This window comes from Schistocerca piceifrons, chromosome 4 (assembly GCF_021461385.2).
Source record: "Schistocerca piceifrons isolate TAMUIC-IGC-003096 chromosome 4, iqSchPice1.1, whole genome shotgun sequence".
In the NCBI taxonomy this organism is placed as follows: Eukaryota; Metazoa; Arthropoda; class Insecta; order Orthoptera; family Acrididae; genus Schistocerca; species Schistocerca piceifrons.
In genome coordinates, this window is record NC_060141.1 from 318460584 (window position 1) to 318485949 (window position 25366).

The 25366-nt window shown below is 40.8% G+C and overlaps 1 protein-coding gene across 1 annotated transcript; it reads right to left on the reverse strand.

Moving 5' to 3' along the window:
- Window positions 1–4154: 4154 nt before the first annotated feature.
- LOC124795816 (piggyBac transposable element-derived protein 4-like) lies at window positions 4155–5807 on the reverse strand. Its single transcript, XM_047259898.1, has one exon. It carries the CDS (start codon window positions 5805–5807, stop codon window positions 4155–4157), a length of 1653 nt encoding a protein of 550 aa, XP_047115854.1.
- Between the last annotated feature and the right edge of the window lie 19559 nt (window positions 5808–25366).

Here is a 25366-nt window from a genome sequence, read left to right on the forward strand (position 1 = left end):
CCCAATCACGAAGGGCCACAGGAATGGGCCGAGCCAGAAAAAACTTTGGCTGAGCAGTGGGTTTGAGCATGTTATGAGCTTCAAAGTTGTTTGCATGGCCTAACCCAGGAGTAAAAGGGGACGAAAATGTCGTCGACAAGGAATCCAGATGAGCATAAGGAATAGCATCAGAGACGATATTGACAGAGTCATCAATGGAGAACCCAAAAACGCGAAAGGCATCGAAACCAAAAATATTCTCCGCATTACTATGGTCGACCACAAGTATGGGAACAGTGTGAACGACAGATTTGTAAGATACCTCAGCATCAAATTGTCCCAAGAGAGAAATCTTCTGTTTATTGTGCGTCCATAATTGTCTAGTGACAGGTGATAGGATTGGAGAACCCAACTGAAGATACGTCTGAGAATTGATGATAGTGGCAGCAGAACCAGTATCCACCTGCATGCGAACATCTCGACCAAGTATTTGGACAGTGAAGAATAACTTCCCTGAAAGGGAAGAAGTACAATTGAAAGACAACACAGAATCAGAATCAGTGTCATGTTCATAAACATCATGTATGTGGTCGGATTTTCAAACGGATGACACATGACACATGACCCTTCTTTTTGCAGTTGTGACACATGGCCCAACGTTGGGGACGATCCTCCCGTGAATGTTTCGTAAAACACCGTGGACATGAAGGAAGTTGCAGGGGGTTTTGTTGCAGTTTCTTAGAGGTTTGTTTGCGGTTAGGCCGAGGCTGCACTTGGGAGCGTAGTGCGGCCACGTCGGCCGGCGGGGACACGCCACACGCATTGTCAACAGCACGCAGAGGTTGTATTTCCCCGACGTCACCCCACGCCTCTATTTGCGCTCCAGCGGCACGAGAAATTTCAAAAGACTGCGCGATGGATAGGACTTCATCAAGAGTCAGATTTACCAACTGAAGGGCACATTGCCTAACTTCTTTGTCGGGCACCGACCGGATAATAGCATCCCGTACCATGGAATTGGCGTAGGATTCTTTATGAACTTCAGTAACAAATTGACACTTTCTACTGAGGCCATGAAGTTCAGCAGCCCAAACGCGATAGGATTGATGCGGTTGTTTTTGACAACGATAAAAGGCAACACGAGAGGCTACCACATGCGTATGCTTTTGAAAATATACAGACAGAAGTGAGCACATGTCAGCAAAGGATAAAGACGCAGGATCTTTCAAAGGAGCCAGTTGTGACAACAACCGATACATTTGAGGTGAAATCCATGAAAGGAACAGAGACTTACATGTTTGTTAGTCTGTGACGTGAAAGGCCAAGAAGTGCTGTCGAAGACGTTTTTCTTAATCAGACCAGTGTTCCGTCGTCTCGACGTAAGGGGGAAAAGGAGGTATAGACAACGACGAGAGCATTGGATGCCGCGACGAAATCGCGAATTGCCGATGTGAGAAGCGCTTGCTGTTCAATGAGACCTTGCAATAGTTGCTCTAAAGTAGCCATGGAAACCTGTGGGTCAACGATGAAAAGGAAACATCCACTACCTCGTCGCCAATTGTATAACGTCAAGTTGAAGACATATAGTTCAAAGACAACACAATACACTTAAGTCACAGAGCAAGTAGACAAAGTAAGACATGTGTGCACGGTAACAGTCAAATCAGCACTGAGTCCAAATCTAGCAGCCCCTGGCTGGCTGGCCGCCTAGGTGGCGCAGCTGCTGCGTCGCTGGCAGACAGTGCCGCATGTAGAGGACGCGCGTAACTGCGTGGCAGCACTTTGAAAGATCGGCGAGTCATAACAATTTGTTTCATTGTTTGGCCATTTGCAGCCCCTCTAGTTGACACCTGTGCAATGCTTAAATGTTTCTGCTTTAAATAATGGAACTCTGCACCAGTTAAGCATCTTTTCATGATTAGCAAAATATTTTTTGAGAATTTATTCACATTATCAATTGCAAATATTTATGTAAGTATTTTTTATGATGTTACACCCACAAACCATTTGAATGATGGTTTGCACATTCGTGTGTGTAATGAAGGGTGCATAATACCATATAATCTCAAAATGACAACTACATTTCAAGAGATGCAGGTCAGTACATGTGCAAACATAACACAAAATACTTACCTTATGTGCACTTGACAATGGGAATAAATTCTCAGAACATGTCATTATAAGCATGAAAAAATATGTATCTGATGTAGTGTTCCAATATTTAAATAACGAATGACACAACTGCAGGGTTTCCAAAAACACCTATTTTGATGTACAAAATTAAGTTAAATGTTTCTACTTCCCAGACAGTTAACCATTTCCAGTTACATTGGTGGGTAAATGCATTTTTTGAAGTCCCTTGGAAAATGTAAAAGCAGGGTTTCACTGTATCTTTCACTGATGATGTCAGAGTTTTTGAAGTGCCTCAGAATTCTGGGGTAGGATACTTTGTCAAGGGCTTCCGCAAATGTGTTTATGTGAGAGATGGGACGATAATTTGTGACGTGTTGCATCTCATGTTTTGTGGAGAGGTTTTACAATAGCAAGCTTCATTCCATCTGGCAAGACATCCTGATTTATAGAAGCACTAAATATGTGTGCCAAAATTTTGCACAATTGATCTGACCAAAATTTTAGAATTAAACTGGAGGTATTACCTACAGCTGATGATTTTATGTTTTTTTAAAAAATCGGTGGTTTTCTTTACGTCATTTCCAATCATGGGAGTATGCTTATTTCACATACAGGACTAGGAAAATGGTGTTGCAGTATTTCCATGGCACTTCCTAAGAAACTTTTCAGCCTTAAAAAATGGTCGCTGAAAAATTTTGCAGTTATCTTCTGGTTGCATATTTGCTCATCATCAATATATAAGACAATTAGCTGAGCTCTGCAATGTTACTTGCAGTTAAAAGATTAGATATAAAGAAATTTTATTGTTGTCAAACGGGGTGATTTCGGACACCAGGGTGAATTCAGACAGTACGGCATATTTGCTCTTTGCCACTGCACAGAAACAAAGAGCTACTTATTTTAACGTCCATGCACCAGTTATTTTAAGCGCAAATTTCATTTATCGCTTTCCACAACTTTTATTTTTAGTCAATTGTTTTCCTAGGTGAATAATTGATGAACAGTCTCAGTGTTAAAATCCATGCATTATTGTAAAGTGGAAACTTTCTATTGTTGTGCCAAGCGGGAAGTTATTGTAACCGTAGTTGTCGACGCGCTCGGTAGCTATCAGCATTGAGACAATTTCTGCACAAGTTTGTCGAGTTTCTCTTGCAAGGTTATAAAATAATGACAGTTTTTGTAAAAGTGTGTACTGTGTGGGGTGATTTCGGACAGTGCCAAGAATGTATAAGAGCAGGAGAGGTGCTACAGTATGGTGTAATTATGACCCGGAACTTTTAGATAAAGCTCTTCATGATATTCAGAGTTGTAAATTATCGTACAGAAAAGCGTATGATTTGTATGGTATACCTAAATCAACCCTACAAAATAAAGTGCAGAAAGCACATCCGAAAAAAATGGGAGGACAGCCAGTGCTAAATAAAGAAGAAGAAGAAGAAGAAGAAGAAACGTTGAAGCAAGGTATCTTGAGGGCTGCACGTTGGGGATTTCCCTTCACTAAATTGGATATTAGATATTTAGTTAAAGGTTACCTTGATAAATCTGGCCGAAAAGAGAAGAATGGGTGCATTTATTCCTCAAACGACAGTCAGATCTTTCCATTTATTTACCGGTAAGTGAAAATATTAAACAAGCTCATGCAGAACTTATCTGTAATATATAAAATTCATTATACAATTCCATATCACTTATTCATAAGAAAGGGCTACCTTAACACTCTCTGTACCAGGCCTATTTTATGCACCCGTCCCTAGAAACCGGGCAATTTTACCAATATTAAAAAAATTACTGCATCAAATCTACTGTTTGGATTGTGGCAAATTTGGTACCATCTTGAAGCTGCACATTTCTACTTTAATTCTGAGTGAAAGAAACTACTTTACAATGCACAGCTTTAAGGTACAGTTATAGAAATCACTTAGATGTTTTAAGAATTTAGAAAAAGTCATACGAATAAGGGAATACAATTGTGATTTATTTTTAACCAAAATTGTGGCACTACATTACATGTTTCTGATAGTATACAGTATTACATATAAATTTCACACAGAATCATATTGTTTTTTAGTGTGGAAAATTTTAAAGCAAGGTTCCAGGCAGAGTGCAACGCCACACTGTTCACATTCGTATCGTGTCTCTTTGCGAGAAGCCTTGCCACTCTGTTTCTTGCTCCTGGAACTGCACACGTGACACACACGAGCAGCATACTTCTTAGTAGTTGCAGGTATGTGCTGCAAAAAATGTCTCTTTGTTAGCCGACCTACAGTTCCTTCATTTCTTGGAATGAATTCAAGTGTGTCGTCTTCAACAAGCTGAACTGCAAGCACTGTTATAAAGTCTGTTATTGTAATTTTCTTCCTGTGCACTGCATTGTACAGCCAAAATGCATTTGATACTCCCATAAGCAGCAAATGGAAATATAATTTTCGCCACCATTTCACAGTTCTGTGCTGGAACGGATTGTACTGCAGGCGTTGGTCTCCAATATCCACTCCAATTTTATTGAGGTTGTAATCAAGTACCTGAAGTGGTTTCAATACTACAGACCCATTTCTCTTAGTATGCGTACCAAATGTTGCTTGATGCCTTGTAGACAATGTATACACATCTCTCTTATCTTTCCACTTCATTGCCAATACATTATCTTTACGCCGAAAAGACATTTCGCCCTTTTTCAGCTTAGCAGATACTAAATCTTTAGGCAATCCTTTCCTGGATTTGTTCACAGTACCAACAGCTCCAGTGCCTTTCTCTGCCAGTTGCTGAAATAGCTCTGGACTGGAATAAAATCGATCTAAATACACAGTGTGGCCTTTGTTCAGCAAGCTGCTGTCAGACAACAATCGCAAAATAACCGCAGACGAAGAATTGTCAACAATATGCTTACCAGCATAAACTTCAAAATTTACAACATAGCCACTACTGGCTTCAGCAACAGCATATACTTTCAGTCCATACTTATGAGGCTTATTTTGCATGTAAACACGGAAACTCACACGACCTCGAAATGGGCAAATTCCTTCATCAATTGTCACTTTTTCTGAGGGACGATATGCCTGGATACATCGCTCCTTCAAATTATTATAATATGGCAAAACTTTGTAAAGTGGATGAAATCCATCTTCGCCTGGTTTTTTCTGATTTGAATTGTCAACAAGATGCAAGCATGACAGTATCTGAGTGAAACGCAAACGGCTCATGACATGGGGACAAAAGTTACAACTAAGAACAGGATTAGTGCTCCAATGGTCCGCAATTTTGGGCTTTTTCGAAACACACATGTGGAAAATAATACCCAAGAAACGCCTCATCTCACTTATAGTCACTGGCTTCCACGAACTCAAAACTGAATGGGGCTTCAGATTATTTCCTCTTCTTTTCTTCTGTATTGTCTGTGATGCATACAAATTTGTCTGTCTCTTGAGTTCATTTACGTCACTGTCAGTAAGGAACACTTTACTGCAATCCAGTACAGAACTCGACTCATCAATATCCACTAGTATCTGCCTGGGTGTCGTGTTGACAGGCAGAGGTCGGTAGGTGTCAACTGCAGTCCACTCACTGTCTTTCGGATACGGCACAGCTGCTGGATTTGAAGCAACACCTTCAACATCATTCTCGTCTTCATCTGAAGACAAACTGTCATCAATCTCGTCTTCTAAAAAGAATATCACATTATGTGTAACTACATACATCGTTTACACATGTTCAACAGATATGTGCGTACTGCACAATTACGTGGAAAATTCGGAAATACGTACCTTCAAACACACCATTGCATTCAGAATCGTCTGAATCACTCTCTACATTATCCAGAGTGTCGCTATGATTGATCAAATCCGCAATTTCTGCGTCTGATAAACCGCGCCGAAACATGATGACAAACAACTGAATGATATACAGACTGAGAACGCAAAGATAAGTTTTAACATGAATTACAGCGCTGCCGTGACATCTATGGACGCATTTTGTTAATAAACATCTGAAAAACGTATAGCGCTGGCCAAACCCGTAGAAATAACGTTGCAGTGTTTTGAATGAAATTAAATGTAGCGGCCCGTAAATTTTACGGGCTTGGTGATTTTCGCGCGATCCCAGGCCCGTAAATTTTACGGGCTTGGCGCTTAGAGTGTTAAAATGTGTAAAGTGTCACCAAAATCAAATAAAAAGCACGTAGAATTTTTAAAAAAAAGGCAGTAACTGTCCGAATTTGCCCTCTATATACTGTAACTTCGGACATAGATATAAAAAACACATGTGTCCAAAATCATCCCAATCCATGGGGTGACTTCGGACACTTTATTTAACTGTTTCAGATAAATATACCTACACATACAGTTTCTGGTTCTGGGATATTTTATTTGTTACACATATACCCTACCACTTCCATAACAATCAATTTAATCTAACAATATATACAAAAGTTACAATCAAAATAATGACAAAACTGTCTGAAATCACCCTGTTTGATGGTGCCTAAACTCACTATCCATGCATATATGCGATCAAAAAAGTTATCTCTTGGAGGTACTGAGATGCAACCAAGTAGCAAATTACAAAATGTTGCCAGGAAAGGGAGTAAATAATTTCATGGCTGTTTCTGACATGCCTAGGATGGGAAAGATCATAACTGTCTTGATTTGTATGGAGAGCCAGAAATCTACTGTAATGCATCTCTGTAAAAAAACATTCCATGATGTCTTGTTTTCTGCATATATTTAGAAATTTCTGGCTCTTGATACTTGCAAGCAGCCAATTCAGAGCTGTCCATGTGAAAAACATGGTGGGCTCAGATGAATACCTGCCACTTTTAACAATTGTTCTTGACTTTTACTTATGGTGATTAAGAAGACCCTTTCAAAGGGAACTGCAAGCTTTTGAACTGGAAAGGTAAGTTTCTTGGGATGATAGAAATTCACGATATCAATATTGTCACTCATTTGGCTCCCCCAGTGATGATGATGGTGGTCTGCACAATAGCTTTCTCAGCTCTGCACAACCTTGATGCTCCCAGTTTACACATCAGTATGACAGGCACTGTCACCTTCAGCTCCAATTTGTGGGATGGCACCCCAACAGCTCTAAATAGTTTAGAAACTTCACAGGGTATGTAGTAGTGTTGTCTTTTGTCATCATTGTATCAACTGATGTGTAGGTGGTCATCTCACCAGGTATCTGATCAACAATTGTATTATCAGTGTTTCTCACTGATTTATAGTTCGTGCCGATGTTGCTGTTTCATATAACCACTTCCTGTTGTCACATTTTGCTGTGATCTCGGTAAAACTTCATTAATTAGGTTATCATCTGAGCTTACAACACTGCAAGAGCAGCTTCCTAAACTTATTCAGCCTTCTGCATCCACTGCAAGTGGCCATCACTGATCTCGAGGAAGTGTGGGGTAAAGAGCTCAGATTCTTGATTGTTGTAGAGCTGGACTCTCATATTAGTTGCGAGGTGCAATATTTTTATGTTTGCCCACAGTGGTGAAGGCTTGCGGCAAGCAGTGATCTCATCTGTCATAGTGCCTTGCTCAACGACTGGCAGTATCTGTTGGAAATCACCTGTGAGCAAGACTTTTACCATCCCACAGGAACAGTGGTCTTATTCAGAATAAAAGATAGCCTATGTGTTAATTCAGAGTGTAGGCTATCTCCATTCCAAAGTTCATCCAAATTTGTCCAGTTACTTCAGTGTGAGGCAGAAACAAACATACTAACTCAATGAAGAAAGAACATAAACAATTCCTAGGTTGGTGCAGCACAAATTTTATAATGTTTGTATATGCAACGATGTCATCTCCTCTCACATGCTCGCCTGTTACCAGCAGATGCACTCACATATCATAATAAAATCCAGTCTCACTAAAAGCTTACCACATTCCACACATAAAGGTATGACATCTGTTTGTTGTACAGCATTTAAATGGCACCATCGTTGTGAGTCTTCGAGCATCTTAGAAGCTATAAAATACGCCTGACGCTCAGTGGCTAAAATGCAATAGGCTTGTATGGAAGCAGGGATTTAACAGTTTAGGGATTGCATAAGCAATGTATGCATGATGATGAATTGTATTATGTAGACATTAGGACATATTAAACAATAAAAGCATTTTTACAAATACACTGAAGAACCAAAGAAAGTCGTACATCTGCCTAATATCGTGTAGGTCCCCCGCGAGCATGCAGAAGTGCCACAACATGGCATGACATGGACTCAGCTAATGTCTGAAGTAGTACTGCAGGGAAATGACACCATGAATCCTGCAGGGCTGCCCATAAGTCCATAAGAGGATGAGGGGGTGAAGATCTCTTCTGAACAGCAAGTTGCAAGGCATTCCAAATATGCTCAATAATGTTCATGTCTGAGGAGTTTGGTGGCCAGCAGAAGTGTTTAAACTCAGAAGAGTGTTCCTGGAGCCACTCTGTAGCAATTCTGGATGTGTGGGGTGTTGCATTGTCCTGCTGGAACTGCCCAAGTTTGTCTGAATGCACAGTGGACATGAATGGATGCAGGTGATCAGACAGAATGCTTACGTATGTGTCAGCTATCAGTGTCTTATCTAGACATATCACATCGTATGTAGACATATCACTCCAACTGCACATGCGCCACACCAATACGGAGCATCCTTCAGCTTGAACAGTCCCATACTGACATGCAGTGTCCATGGATTCATACAAATCCATCCACTCAATACAATCTGAAATGAGACTTGTCCAACCAGGCAACAAGTTTCCAGTCATTAACAGTCCAATGTCGGTGTTGACAGGCCCAGGCAAGGCATAAAGCTCTGTGTCATGCAGTCACCACGGGTACACAAGTGGGCCTTCAGCTCCGAAAGCCCATATCGATGATGTTTCGTTGAATTGTTCACAAGCTGACACTTGTTGATTGCCCAGCATTGAAATTTGCAGCAACTTACAGAAGGGTTACATTTCTGTCATGTTGAACAATTCTCTTCAGTCATCTTTGGTCCTGTTCTTGCAGGATCTTTTTCCAGCCACAGCGATGTCAGAGATTTGATGTTTTACTAGATTCCTCATATTCATGATACACCTGTGAAGTGGTTGTACAGGAAAACCACCTCTTCATCACTACTTCAGATATACTGTGACCCATCACTCATGCGCCAACAATAACACCATGTTCAGACTCACTTAAATCTTGATAATCTGCCACTGTAGCAGGAGTAGCTGATCTAGTAACTGCACCAGACACTTTTTGTCTTATATAGGCGTTGCTGACCACAGTGCCATATTCTGCCTGTTTAGATATCTCTGTATTTGAATACTCATGCCTATACCAGCTTCTTTGGTGCTTCAGTGTATGATTCAGTTCAGAAGTCAAAGAGTAAATAGCTCTTTCTGAGAGTAATTATTGTTCCACATTTTACATTATATTCTTCAAATCAATAAATGTCTTGTACTATACACTTTTCAAGATAGCCTTTGAGTAATTCAGGGTATAAGCTAAATCCATTCCAATTTTTTTCCAAATACATCCAGCCATATAAGCATGAAGGACTAACAAACATAGTCACACACAAACTTTTGCATTTATAATATAAAAGGGCCATTCATAAGTAATGCAAGTTGGTTTTATTGAGGACTGCAATACAACACATCATGCCTCACTCTTTCGGCTACAAAACTCTATTTTTCAACATAATCTCCATCCAGTGCGAAGGCCTTATGCCACCTTACTGGGAGGGCCTATATGCCCACATGGTACCACTTTACTGATCGATATCAAATCCAATGTCTTGCTGCATCAATAACCACCCCATCACCCACGTACTGCTTCCCGCAGAGGGCATCCTTCTTTGGGCCAAATAGATGGAAGTCGGAAGGTGTGAGATCCAGGCTGTTAAGGTGGATGAGGAAGAACAGTCCAATGAAGTTTTATGAGCTCCACTCAGGTGCACAGACTTGTATGAGTCCTTGTGTTATAGCAAAAACAACACAATTTATGGAACATAGTACTTTATAGAGCCAACATAAGATACAATGAAGTACAGGTTGCATGTACTACTGAACACATTGAATGGACAACAGTAATATAGGTTACAGAATAGACCGAGCACTCATTTGCAATCTCCTAAATAATACATTTCATTTGTGGTTCACCAGAGTGCTCCAGAGGGCCAACCCATGTGGCCACTATAAGCGGACCTGTGAACTGTATGGGGACGCGAAATCTGAAATCATGCACATCACAAGTGAACGTACATCACTCCTCCCTTATAGGGGGTGGGAAAACCACACAAATACATAAAAACATTGGGTACAGACAAATGCAGGGTACATAAAAAAAGCATTGATGCTGAAAAAAGTACTGCTGATCTTTGCATACAATGTATTATATTTCAGACTAAAATGTACAAAAAATAAATTAATGTGTTACAGTCGATATGTACTAACAGTTAAAATTGCTCGTCTTTTAAGAATAATTGAAATTACAAAATTTCTGGCATACTTAAAATTCATATTATTAATTGCACAATCTAATGCTAGTTGTTATATTTGTTTCTGGATTTGTTTATGAGATAACAATATAATTTGGTAAAGATTCTTCCCCTGTTGAAAAAGTTTGTAAACTCTTTTGCTTTGTAAACTCTCTGGAAATTGTGAGTACCACAGAATACAAGTAATAGTGGGCATTTCTAAGATGGAAATGCACATATTTTGCTAATATTGTCTCTAACAATGTAATTTGTGGTGTGACAAAATGGAGATTGTGAAATCAGTGTGGTATAGAAGAATATGATAAAATAAAAAGATATTCTTAGCAACAGGCAACTCTTCATCAGTTATTTCGTCTTCAAGAACCTGCAACGTTAAAGCAAAATTTTCAGCAGCATGAATGTACTCCTAGACACAACAAGATTTTGAGCCAGTAACAACAACAGCAACGAGATAATCAAGATAAGTAAAAAATTTCTTCTTTTGTAATCTTACTCCTCTCAAAGTTTTCAAACTTTGTGCAAAGAATGAGAACTTTAAAGGTGATGTGTGGGAGGGTAAGATACAGGGTGCTGACACCCATTTCATTGCCCAACAATGGTGGCTGCTGCAGCATATGGTGGACAGACACCAGTGAGTAGGGGCAGGAGGGATGAGGGGGCAGTTTGGTGTGCTGACACTCCTCTTGTGAGAGCTGTAGGGCAAGAAGGCAATGGTAACTCCTTAGGAGCATCCTCATTGAGGTCAGTGGAGGTGGCAACGGGAGTATTGGAGACAACAGCCACGCAGGTCCCAGCAATGGAGGTGGTGGTAGCTGCAGCATCAGGTGCAGCAGGGGCTGCACCAGTGACTGCAGTCGAGAAGAGGGGATGGAGGCAGGGATCACAGTCAGTGATCTTCAAGGCACAACCTCCACTGTGGTGTGAATCAAAACCACAAGCCCAGACAGGCGCACCTGGCCAGAACTGTCATGGAGGTGGCAACACTGGCAGATGTGGCATCAGATGCAGCAGGTGAAGGACAGCCCATGGTTGGTGTCTGTGAAGCAGTTCCACGTGTCTCCCACCAGAGTGACATGGTATGAACTCAAAAAACTGTCTAAACCAGCTTCAGGGGGCCTCCCAGATACAGTCTTCTGCATCTGAGTTTCAAACATCTGAAACATGAGTTCAGCCTCACCGTTAGATTGACAATGGAATGGGGTGACATGGCAAACACCTCTAGCCTGACAAAAAGATGCAAATTCTTAAGAAACAAACTGGGGGCCATTATCAGTAACCACAGTACACAGAAGTCCCTCATTTAAAAAATCTTAGACTGGGCCAAAATATTGGCCGCCATGGATGTGCATGGGCAATGCACCACTTAGGGGAACTTGGAATAGGCATCCACTGCAATGAGCCAATGCTGATTTAGGAAGGTCCCAGCAAAATTGGCATGTAGACACTCCCGTGGGCGCTGCAGCATTGGCCAGGGAGAAAAAGATGCCAGCTGGGCCACCTGTTGCTGAACACAGTGAGTGCAAGCTGCGGTAAGCCACCTAATGTCCCCACCTATGCCTCGCCAGTACACACGCTGGTGAACCAAAGCTTTGATGAGAGAGGTCCTCCAATGACCAACATGCAGTACATTACGGCATAAAGAATCAGGAATCGCACAACCTTGAGAGCAACGTCCTCTGTTGCTAACAAAGGAACCCTATCAAACACAGAAAGGCGGTGCTGGAGAGAGAAGTAATTATGTAAGGGATTCAAAGCATGGCCCAAGGGTTTTTCTGGCAAGCAAATCATCCTGATTGAACTCCAGTTCTGGCCTGATTCAAAGGTGAGATAAGGCATTGGCATTGGTGTGTTGCACTGTCGGCCAGTAATGGATCTGATAACAATAACAGAAGAAGAAGAGAGCCCACTACTGCAAACAATGTGCTGCCTTGTCCAGCACAGAAGTCGAAGGGTTAAAAAGCACAATCAGTGGCTTGTGAGTCATGCTTAAATGGAACTCAAAACCATATAATAAGATGTGAAGTTTCTTGAGGATGAACGCAATCACTGAAGTCTCCTTTTCAATCTGAGAATACTGCTGCTGAGACGGAGTTAAATTCCTAGAAGTGTAAGGAATGGGTCTTTCATACTCATCTGCATATTTATGTGCCAAGACCATGCTGAGAGGCGTCTGTAGCCAACATAAGATGCTGACCAGGCTGAAAAGTGGCCAGATATGGGGCAGTTCAAAACTTAGATTTAAGCAAAGCAAACACTCAGTCTCAAGCTGGGGACAATAAAAAGGCACATTTTTATGCAAAAGCACATACAGGGGCTGAGCAACAATAGATGCATCTGGTAAATACACTCCTGGAAATTGAAATAAGAACACCGTGAATTCATTGTCCCAGGAAGGGGAAACTTTATTGACACATTCCTGGGGTCAGATACATCACATGATCACACTGACAGAACCACAGGCACATAGACACAGGCAACAGAGCATGCACAATGTCGGCACTAGTACAGTGTATATCCACCTTTCGCAGCAATGCAGGCTGCTATTCTCCCATGGAGACGATCGTAGAGATGCTGGATGTAGTCCTGTGGAACGGCTTGCCATGCCATTTCCACCTGGCGCCTCAGTTGGACCAGCATTCGTGCTGGACGTGCAGACCGCGTGAGACGATGCTTCATCCAGTCCCAAACATGCTCAGTGGGGGACAGATCCGGAGATCTTGCTGGCCAGGGTAGTTGACTTACACCTTCTAGAGCACGTTGGGTGGCACGGGATACATGCGGACGTGCATTGTCCTGTTGGAACAGCAAGTTCCCTTGCCGGTCTAGGAATGGTAGAACGATGGGTTCGATGACGGTTTGGATGTACCGTGCCCTATTCAGTGTCCCCTCGACGATCACCAGTGGTGTACGGCCAGTGTAGGAGATCGCTCCCCACACCATGATGCCGGGTGTTGGCCCTGTGTGCCTCGGTCGTATGCAGTCCTGATTGTGGCGCTCACCTGCACGGCGCCAAACACGCATACGACCATCATTGGCACCAAGGCAGAAGCGACTCTCATCGCTGAATGCGACACGTCTCCATTCGTCCCTCCATTCACGCCTGTCGCGACACCACTGGAGGCGGGCTGCACGATGTTGGGGCGTGAGCGGAAGACGGCCTAACGGTGTGCGGGACCATAGCCCAGCTTCATGGAGACGGTTGCGAATGGTCCTCGCCGATACCCCAGGAGCAACAGTGTCCCTAATTTGCTGGGAAGTGGCGGTGCGGTCCCCTACGGCACTGCGTAGGATCCTACGGTCTTGGCGTGCATCCGTGCGTCGCTGCGGTCCGGTCCCAGGTCAACGGGCACGTGCACCTTCCGCCGACCACTGGCGACAACATCGATGTACTGTGGAGACCTCACGCCCCACGTGTTGAGCAATTCGGCGGTACGTCCACCCGGCCTCCCGCATGCCCACTATACGCCCTCGCTCAAAGTCCGTCAACTGCACATACGGTTCACGTCCACGCTGTCGTGGCATGCTACCAGTGTTAAAGACTGCGATGGAGCTCCGTATGCCACGGCAAACTGGCTGACACTGACGGCGGCGGTGCACAAATGCTGCGCAGCTAGCGCCATTCGACGGCCAACACCGCGGTTCCTGGTGTGTCCGCTGTGCCGTGCGTGTGATCATTGCTTGTACAGCCCTCTCGCAGTGTCCGGAGCAAGTATGGTGGGTCTGACACACCGGTGTCAATGTGTTCTTTTTTCCATTTCCAGGAGTGTATATATGATAGTACGCAGCTTTACCTAGAAATGTCTGCAGTTCCTAAACAGAGTTTGGTCATAAGAAAGCCACATTTGCATCAACAAGATGATGCAACAGTTTGATCCCTGTGCATGAAACCTCAAATCCTATGTTCTCAACTGACAGCTGAAAAAAGTTGAGATTTGTGACTTGCTGACCACGAAACAGAAAAGAACAATCTTCAGTGGAAGAACCTAAAATAACAATATTGTTGAGGTAATTGATGCAGATGGGCACAGAGGCTGTCAGCTATTCTAAAAAGTCCTGGAAACCATGGGCACACTAGCAATGCCAAAAGGCAGAGACATGTTGACTACGACAAGCCGACTAGTGGCCTTGTCCAAGGGGAGCTGGAGGTATACTTCTGACAAATCAATCTTGGAAAAGTAGTGGCTGCCTGATAATTTTGTGAGCAACTTGTCAGCCGGTACAAATGGTATGCATCTATCATGGACTGTGCATTAATCATAACACTGAAGTCGCCGCAGAGGTGAAACTTACCTGTTATTTTCTTAACAGTGACTAGTGGCGTAGCCCATTCACTGGAAGAAATAGACTGAATAACATTGAACAACATCAGAGGGTCTAATTTGGCCTTGACAGAATCGAGCAACCTGACAGGCACCTGCCACACCAGAGAAAAACCAGGGTGGACAGACCCTTTCATGGTAACTGGTAGCACAACCAAGCCCAGTGGAAAACAGTGATGAAATGTCAGAGCAGAGAGATACCAATTGCTGATATGGAACTTGATCTGACATTAAATTTACCTCATTGGCAATGGAGACGCTGAAAGCATTAAATGCATCTAACCCAAACAGATCTGTGATATGGGAACAATCCACAAAAAGGAAGGTGAGAGGGTAAACAGGTTTTTAAGATACAGGAGCAGAGAAATGACCTAGGATCAGAATTTGCTATTTGCTGTAGCTAATCAATTTCCTTGCAACCTGTGTGAGGGGAACAGAGCACATGTCCACATACGTCCAAGTGTTTACTAAAGTCACTGCAGCTCCTGTGTCCACTTGTGTTTTTAGCAGTATATTAAACACATGCTAGTCAATAAACAATATGTTCAGGCAGACAGTCATTGTAGAGATACAGTTTATGTCCATCGGTACTACTGTGTCTGCCATGTGTGAAGAAGAGTTACACAATGGTGCAATGTGGCCTTTCTTTTGACACTTGTTGCAAACTGCTCAACACTTAGGGCACGCAGAATGCTCTGTTAGGTGAAGTAGTATGGAAGGGGGGCACACTGGCTGCTGTTGTGATGTAGCTTGTTGCTGCTGTAGGCATAACCAATACTGTCCCTTATGCTACTGAGTCGAAGGTTTTACTCCTGCAACTGCTTCCCTGTCCTCCTGAGCACTTGGAGCATGTCTAACAGGGGCTGGCTGACCAACTTCTGGTACCTTCCCCAACACAGCAATCTGACTGCCTGTGGCTTGTGACACTTCAAAGGACTGTGCAATATTGAGCACATCCATAAGTGTCGGATTCTCACACTGAAGTGATTTTTTGCATCTGATGAATAATAACATCATGCACCATGAGATCAACATAGAATTAGTGATGGGTACTAGTGATAAATTTACAGGAACGGATCAACCCATGTAATTCTGCAGCCTAGTCTTTGCAAGATTGATTTGGGCATTTCTGACAACAGTAAAATTATACGTGAATCATGAAATGAATTCTGTTACAGTATTAGGTTGAGAGAAGCTTGCACATTCTATCAAATGGTAAGCTGGCTGATTCTTGAAAAGGCACAGGTTAGCATGATAACTAATACACGTATGGTGAAAGCCAGAAAAGGAAGAAAGCCCTACATACATTTCCATCACCCATGCAATAAACCTGGAAATGTAGGTGTAACCGTGTCTCATAGGAGTCCCAATCTTGAGCTGATTCATCATATGCTGGAAAGTGCAACAGTTGCACTGACAGAAGAGTAACGTACCACGAACACGTAGATACTACTTGATTGAGTTTGGTGGTGAAGGCCTGCTGCCGTTCCATGCAAGCTTGCTGCTGGGCAATGATATGTTGGAGTATTTCTTCCATTGAGATGTTTGTCTGGGGATGTAGCACTGACACTAACACATGGAGGAAACATAACCCTCACTCATCACCAACTTTGTTATAGCACACCTGTCTCAGACTGTGGATTGAAACCTGTACTTATTTTTTAAAAATTCAAACTAATTTAATGATTTTTTTCAACTTTGTAATTATGATACTTAGGAGAAATCTGTTAAATATCCGTAATACGTTTTGTGTATATCCGTAATACGTTTTGTATACAAGGCATAGTTCATGATCTAAAATTGTTTATCATGAGCACGTACTTTTGTTTTTTGGGTAATAAGTTCTTGTACACTATGTATATGTAATTCGTTTGCTGTTTGTATATGTTTGTCAATTTATTATGTGTATGTGTTGTTATGTGTTACGTATAATCAAATGACAAATCCTATATCACAAGTGTGATCTATTGGATGCTAAATAAGTAAAAATAAATAAAAGCACAAACAAACATGATTTATGGAACATAGTACTGTGATTTGTTTGTGATTGTTTAAATGATACTGATTCTTTGGTGGCTCACCAGATCATGCCAGATGGGCAATCCAGGTGGCCTCTATCAGCAGGCCTGTGAAATGTATGGATGCACGATCTCTGAAATCATGAGTGAAGGTACATCACCTTGCATTGTCATGGAGAAGGAGAAATTAGTTTGAATTTTTGTGGCAATGAACACATCGAAATCATTTCTTCAATTTTCTGTGGGTTGCACAATACACTTCAGAGCTGATGGTTACACCATGAGGGAGGATGTGAAATGTAACAACCCTTTCAGTGGCCCTGAAGACCGCCACCATGACTTTACTGTGTGCGGGTGCTGCTCTGAACATTTTATTCTGGGGAGAGTTGGTGAGATGACATTCCATCGATTTTTTTCTGGGTTGAAGTGGTGAATCCGTGTTCCATTGCCTGTGTTGATGTTCAACAAAAAATTGTCATGATCAGCCTCAGAATGCAGAAGCGACTCCACACAGATGGTCCTTTGCTGCTCTTTATGGTTTTGTCTCAGAAAGAAACCCAGTGGGCACACACTGTTGATTACCCCAACTGGTCGATGAGTGTGTCAGCAATACCAAGAGAGATATCCATTTATGCAGTGGGATGTTTGATTGTGATCCATCAGTTACCTCAAATGAGAGTGTCCACACTTTTTGACACTGCAGGAGATGGAGCTGTGTGTGGCCATCCTGCACACGGGAGATCAAACAGGTTTACATGACCTTGTTGTGATGATGTCAGATGCCTCGGCCAATAACTCATGATGCTATTGTTCACTGCCAGGTCTCCATAGGCATCTGCAAGTGCCTATGAATATCTGTGGTGCTCAAGTTTTCTGCCAAAGAGGCTCAATGACAACTCTCTGTTTGGAAAACAGCTCAGTTACACATGCCATTTTCTTCTTCAGAATAATCCATGTTTCACTCCTGTACGAGGCTATACTCCTTCAGAAAAGACTTCCTAACACTTAAATTTCTATTAAATGTTAATAAACTCCTCTTTTTCAGAAATGTTTGTCTTGCTATTGTCAGCCTGCATTTTATATCCTCTGCACTCTGACTATCAGTAGCTATTTTCTTGGCCACGTAGCAAAACCCATGTAGTACATTTAATGTTTCATCTCTTAATCTAATTCACTTAGCATTGGTTGATTTAATTCATGGATTCTAAATAAACAATATGTGCAAGAAAATCACTCAAGTATGCTATCTTATTAGAAAATGAGAGCTGCAGTGACTCATGGGATGTGACTAAGGCAATAGTTTGGACTTTTCCAGTCACACATATCCTACGACATACTATGTGGAAATACTCTGGTTATATTGGCAAGAAGAGGTAAGCAGAATAATGATCAAAGTTAATCTTAAAGATCACTGCAGTCTTGTCTTTATGAACTTGACGATATTAGCTGATATAAATCTACGCATTTATAACGCAATACCTTATGTCAAAGGCAACTTAAATGAGTTTGCCACCAGAGAAAGCACATACCACCACAACAGTGTGGGCAAACTGGACTTCAGCATCCCAAGACATGTGCTGGGAAAGACTAGAAACACACTCAAAATAAAAATTTTGATTTTTTTTAGTTTCTGTCCAATATCTGCTCAGTCCATGCCCCATAATGTTTTTAAAAAATGACTGGCTTTGTAACACCTAACTTTGCCAGGGGTCTGCTGTCTTGCAACTGCCACTGCCAGTCACAAGCTCAGATAAAAGAGGAGGGTTGGTCATTGGGCTAATAAATCAGTTCCTTAAACAGCTCTTTGTTATGAAATGTAAACTTGCCTCAGACACAGATGGATACAATGGAAGATGGGAAGTGACTGAAGATGTGAATATTGCAATTAAAAGACTCAGAAACATCAAAGCTGCAGGGCAGGACAGAATAACAGGAGACGTAATGAATGAGGGAGGTGAGAGCTTGCACTTAGACATAGAGAAACTGATCCAGTTGACATAAAAGAATGAGACATTGGCAGAAGGATATAAATTGGCCATAATTTACCTGATATACAAGAAAGGAAGTAAAATGGAATGTGGTAACAACAGAGGTATCAGCTCGCTGAATGTAACCTACAAGGTACTGTCAACCACTATCCTCAGAAAATTACAGCCATTGAGAGAGAACAACATACAGGAATACCAAGTTGGCTTTTGACCAAATCGATTGACAACAGATGACATTTTCACTCTAAGACAACAAACACTTAGAACATGATAAAGATGTCTACAGTCTATTCATTGTCTTCAATTTGTATACAACAGCAGACCCAGAACTAGCCTCTACAATGTACTGTGTGAGTTAAGAATCCCTGAGAAACTAGTGAGAATGGTGCAAATTTGTACGGATTGGTCAAGGGCAGTAGTGAATTTCTGAGGGGTCACACCACATAGATTCGAGAGTGAGACAGTTCTCAGACAAGGGGATGCTATCACATGTGTTCTGTTCAGTGTCATCTTAGAGAATGTATGAAGAGACTCTAGGTAAAAGTTGTGGGCTGGAGTACAAATGGATGGTAATTTAAATTGTCTCATGTATGCAGATGATGTAGTACCACTAAGTGAATCAAGCCATGAGTTGAATGAAATGTACTAGAAAATGGACAACTATCCAACTAAAGATGGATGAAGAAAAAGTGGAATCCATGCTGTTAGGAAGAAAACAAGAGCAGGAAGTATTTCTTGAGACTGATGTTTATTTATTAATTAATTTATTTAATTTCTTGCATGGAGTCAACAAAAACGATGATTATTGTAAATGTCATGAGGTTCAAGAGGGTTCACCAGTTCAAATACTGGGGATCTTGGTTCATCAGTGACAACAGCATAACAATGGACATCAAGGAAAGAATAGCTGTGGGAATGAAATGCATGTACTCCCTCAGGGAGATGCTCAGTTCAAAATCAATATCAGCAAACACTAGGATGAGAATCTATAACACAGTGATATTCCCAGCAGTCATTTACTTTTCAGAAACCTGGAGGAAGAAGAACAAGGCAATCTACCTCTTGATGTAACAGCCAGTGACAAGGTAACAGAAGCATTAGTGATTGTTTGCACTGCGCGCAATTGTACATATGGCTGCCATCTTTGGTTCCTATTGCATTGTCATGAATAAAGAGAGGATTGCTTGGAGGCTCTATAAAAACTAGACATAGTGTACAGATAACTGGGATGAACATGTCTCACACTGAGATATCTTGTGGGTATTAAAGGCAAAGTTGCCAGCTGAAATGAGAGAGAAGTTGATTCATGCAATTAAATCCAATCTCAAAGATACCCTGTTAGTGCTAGACATTATTTATCTCCTGTATGAAGATGTGGAAGCAATAGCAGGTTCTCAGTAAGTCTGTTGGATCAGGTATGTCAAATAATCAAGGGTTCAGTGGAATTGAAAACTACAGGGGAAACAGAAATGATAACCAACTAAGAACGTTGCATAGTCAATATGCAAACAATGGTGATAATAACAAGCAGTATGGAGACAATAGTAATAACAGGAATCAACGCAAAAACCAGACACACAAGTGATGGTACAACCCAGGCTATCAAATTCCGAGTGCTAAGCCAACCATTGCCATTGAATAACATTGACTGGAGAAATCAAACCTCAGTTATTACAGAGGGGCTAGGTAATACTAATTGTGTTGCATCTCATCTTTTGGCAAACTAAATGTAAACAAAGAAAACATCTAATACGAAAAATAAACCAGTGAACATCAAACGACGAGTTGTTGTACTTGGTGATAGCCACGCCAAGAAAATTGCTGAAAAAATAAATGAATATAGTATGTTATTCATGGCAACAGGTATGACAAAACCCAGTGCACCTTTGACTGAGATAATTAAGAGCAACAACTCACTTAATGAGCTATCTAAGAATGATGCCGTCATAATCATGGGTGGAAGTAATGATGTATACAGAAATGAGAGTAAACATGCGACCCAGTGTTTAAAAACTACATTACTTGATCTGAAAGTTCTGAACATCATAGTTACTAGTTCGCCCCTCAGATACGACCTGCAAGACAATTCCATCATAAATCTGGAGCTCGCAAAAGTAAACAGACAGTTCTACAAAATATGCAAGTCCCAACAAAATGTAACATTTTTTTGATCTTCCAGATGCAAGAGATTTGTTTACGAAACATGGACTACATTATAATAACACTGGCAAGTCATACGTTGGCAAAATGCTAGCGAAATTAATACAAAAAGGTCGACGACGTTGCAAGAAAACCAATTGCTGTGCAACCAGTTTCGACCAAGGAAATGGATAAACGGGAAAACAATTTCAAAATCACAGCCACAGCACCAGCTCAAACAGGAACATCACGTCCAGATGATGTGACGGTGCCAGAACCAGCCTCAGAACATACAGCAAAGACTGAAATTATCGTCAAGAAAACTGTACCTACTCATCATCCAGATGCTCGCACACAGGGAAACTGATGAAGGGGGCCAGCTCTTTCCGAATTTGGCCCAATGCAATGAATCCAGAACAAGCAGTCAACACTAAGGTGGACGTTCCATTACTTTATAGTCAAATTAGTTTTAAAGACCCTCTACCTAATAATATATGCAGTAGTCATTTCGTTATGCACTTCAACATCAGAGGTCTGTCTGAAGGAATGATCAGGAAGCTTTATGATATAGAAATTTTGCTAGAATGTATGAAACAATCTGTGAAAGTAATTGAACATTGGCTAAAATCTGAAAATATCAATCTCCTAAATAAACTTACAGGGTATAAACTGGCTACCAGCTTTTGTAGGACCAATGGGTATGGAGGCTCTTGTATACTAGTCCATTCCACGGCAGACTATGATATCAGACAGAATTTTAGCCATCTGAATGAAGAAGGTATATTTGAGAGTTGTTGTATAGAACTTAAAGAGTATAACACACTAATTATCAGCATATATCGCACCCCTGGGTACCATATAAGCTCTGTATTTTTAGACAAGTTTGATACATTGCTACATAAATTAAAATGTGAGAAACTGTACAAGAAAGTGGTTATATGTGCTGACTTCAACATAGGTGTAAGGACTGATGACAATTTTTCTTCACACTTAAAGAACCTGGTAGCCACAAATGGGCTAAATCTCAATTCTGACCAGTATACAAGAATTACAGCAAGCTCTGCAACATGTATTGACAATATTGTCAGTAGTTATAATTATTATGTAAAAGAAAAGTTTCTTCTAGATTTAGGAGTATCAGACCATAAAGCACTATTTGTATCACTACTGAAGCAAAATTCAGTCTGCACAACAAAAAGATGTAGGAATTTCAGTCAAGAAAATGTGGAAGTATTTTGCAAAAAACTAAGCCAAACCAAGTGGACAGTCAGCAAACACACTTCTACAAGTGACAATTACAACAACTTTTTAACTGAATTCTTGGGTATATTCAGTGAATGCTTCCCTCTTGTAACAGTAAGGACCAGGTCCCAAAAAAGTAGATCCTGGGTAACAAAAGGAATTAGAGTGTCTAGTGCTACTAAGAGGAAACTGCATATGGAGGCAAAAGTAAATCGAAGTCCTCAATTTCTTAAGTTTGTAAGCACATACAAAAAAACATTTGACAAAATAGTTAAACTAGCAAAACATACTGCAAATAACGACTCTCTGGCTGGAAAAACACTCAATTAGGTGTTCCACAAGGTTCAATATTAGGGTCACTGCTTTTTCTATATCACATTAATGATATGCCATGTCAGGTCCAGTCTGATACTATCCTCTATGCAGGTGACTCAACAGCTGTAGTCTGTTGTAAAAATGAGGTAGACCTAATTCGTCATATTGTACAAACACTTGGGGAAGTGGAGGCATGGGTCAAAAACAATAACTTGACATTAAATTTTACAAAAACAGAAATTGTTCATTTTACCACAAAACAATCTGCACAGTCTATAAGTGAAATAAGGTATATGGACAAAAAATTAGAGACTGCAGACTGTGTCAAATTCCTTGGCGTGTTAGTCAATAAAAACCTGTTATGGAGTCACCATGTGGACAACATACTGGGTCGACTGAATAGCCTTGTATATATTATGAATATCTTGTGTAGTATTACTGATTTAGCTGTAAGAAAAACTGTATATAATGCATATTTTGTTTCAGTCATTAGGTATAGTATAATTTTCTGGGGGTCTGAAAAAACAAATTTACTTAGAGCTTTTAGACTACAAAAAAGAATCATCCGAGCAATGGTGGGAGCAAAACCAAAGCAACACTGCAAACTTTTATTTGTAAAACTGGATCTAATGAGCTTCCAAGCATATGCATCTATGAAACTCTCACTTTCACGAAAAGAAACCCACAACTTTTTTAGGGCAACTTCTTCTTGCATCAATAGGATACTAGACATAGAACGAGCTACATGTTACCTACCCACCATTTAAAATCATATGAAAAAACCCCATACTATATGGGCATGAAATTTGTAAATAAAATATGGAAAGATATGGATGACCCAAATGTAAAAGGTACCAAAAGAGACCTGGAAAAATATCTGAAAGATAAATGTTACTATAGTGTAGAAGATTTCATGAATGGCAACAATGCATTATAATTGTAATTAAAATACCTCTTTGAAGATGTTACACCATATATATTATTAGTTTATTGTCTGTTTTTAGTATTGTTGTATATAGTGTAAAACTGACAAGTCACCTATGTCACAATCTTTGATTGTATAAGGCATGTTATGTGATAATAAAAATTGAATTGAATTGAATTGAACCACCTATTGCCCTGGAAGGTCAGCCATGGGTAGAGCAAGGGGCTGTGGCCACAAAACCAAAATGTTAAGGCACAACAATATTATGAAAAGGATGGTTGCTACTCACTATATAGCGGAGATGCTGAGTCACAGATAGGCACAACAAGAACACTTTCAGAAAGTGAGCTGCCTCAGCATCCAGAGACTGGTCACATGTGTGTGAGTTGCATTTGTGTGTGTGTGTGTGTGTGTGTGTGTGTGTGTGTGTGTGTGTGTGTGTTTATGTTGTATATTTGTTGTCTATTTATGATGAAGGCCTTGTTGGTCGAAAGCTCACTTTCTGACAGTCTGCGACTCAGCATCTCTGCTACAGTGTGAGTAGCAACTACCCTTTTTGTAATATTGTTACATTCCATCCTGAATTTTCTACTGTTTGTTAAGGCACAATGAGAGAATAGCTACAAGAGAAGGGTTGTACAAAATACTAACTCCTGTAAATTTATTAATTCATCCGTGCCACCATCCACAGTACATGCTGAAATTGAAGAAACCCAAGTTTGATTATCTTAGACGCTGGTGCATCATTTAATATTATTTAAATGACATTTTTCAAACAAATATCAGACAGAGCCCAAGAACCAACCTTTCATGTAACAGTCATATGATTGTAGCTGTAGGAGGATGATCATACAATGTAAGACTGCAGACTTGACTCAGTGTGAAGCTAGAAAATGTAGTGACTGGAAGCACCTTTCTAGTCATTCCAAATTCGGTCACAGATTGCACTGCATGACTAGACCTGAGAAACAAGGAAGCATAACTCAATATGAAGCTAGGAAACAGCAATTGGGAGCACCTTTATAGTCATTCCAAACCTTGTCACAGATTGCTTTGCAGGTCTAGTACTTCTGAGGAACAAAAAAGCATTGCTGACTTTTCTCCTGGCAAGTTCCACCTTACAAGTGATGGAAATCCAGTTTTGGTAAGTTTATTGATCAAACAGAAATTTCATGGTAAATACTGTCAGGAAATAATGATTAAGTGGATGAATAAAGGTCATAATCCATTCAGAAGACCACTGCCTGTAACAATAAATATTCTATCTCTATATGTGCAAATTCAGTCTATGGTGTCGGAATCCCATGCATTTTCACAAGCACAGCTACTGAACCTACTTCAGCAATATATTCAGGTTTCTGAAGAGAAACCTGGAATTATATGAGGAAACATATGCCATCTGGATGTTGTAACCTATCAGACATACTCTCACAGTCTGTACTTTATTCTATTGGCGAGGAGATCTCTTGCCAACCGAGAAATTAAACAAATACTACAGTGGGATTAGTTGAACTATCCAGTAGTTAATATTGTTGACTGTATCTAAGCCAAGAGGAAGTGTGAGACATGCAATAAAATATTAACTGATTATTGCCATCTGAACTATACTGCACAATATTGGTGAATTAATTCAGGGTTTACTGGCATAAAAAATTTAACTAGTATTGACTTGCATTAAAATATTGGCAAGAAACTTTGCACCAAGAATCAAGGAAATAGTCTGCCTTCATTTAGTCAGGACGCCATCATTTCAAAATCTTACATTTTGGCCTTAGTATACACTCATGTGTGTTTATCTCACCTTTAGATACAGTGCTTGTACCTGAAATAAGAGATCAAAT

Excerpts from the sequence above, each read along its gene's own strand:
- LOC124795816 (XM_047259898.1), bottom strand. The coding sequence starts at position 5,807 with ATGTATGTAGTTACACATAATGTGATATTCTTTTTAGAAGACGAGATT.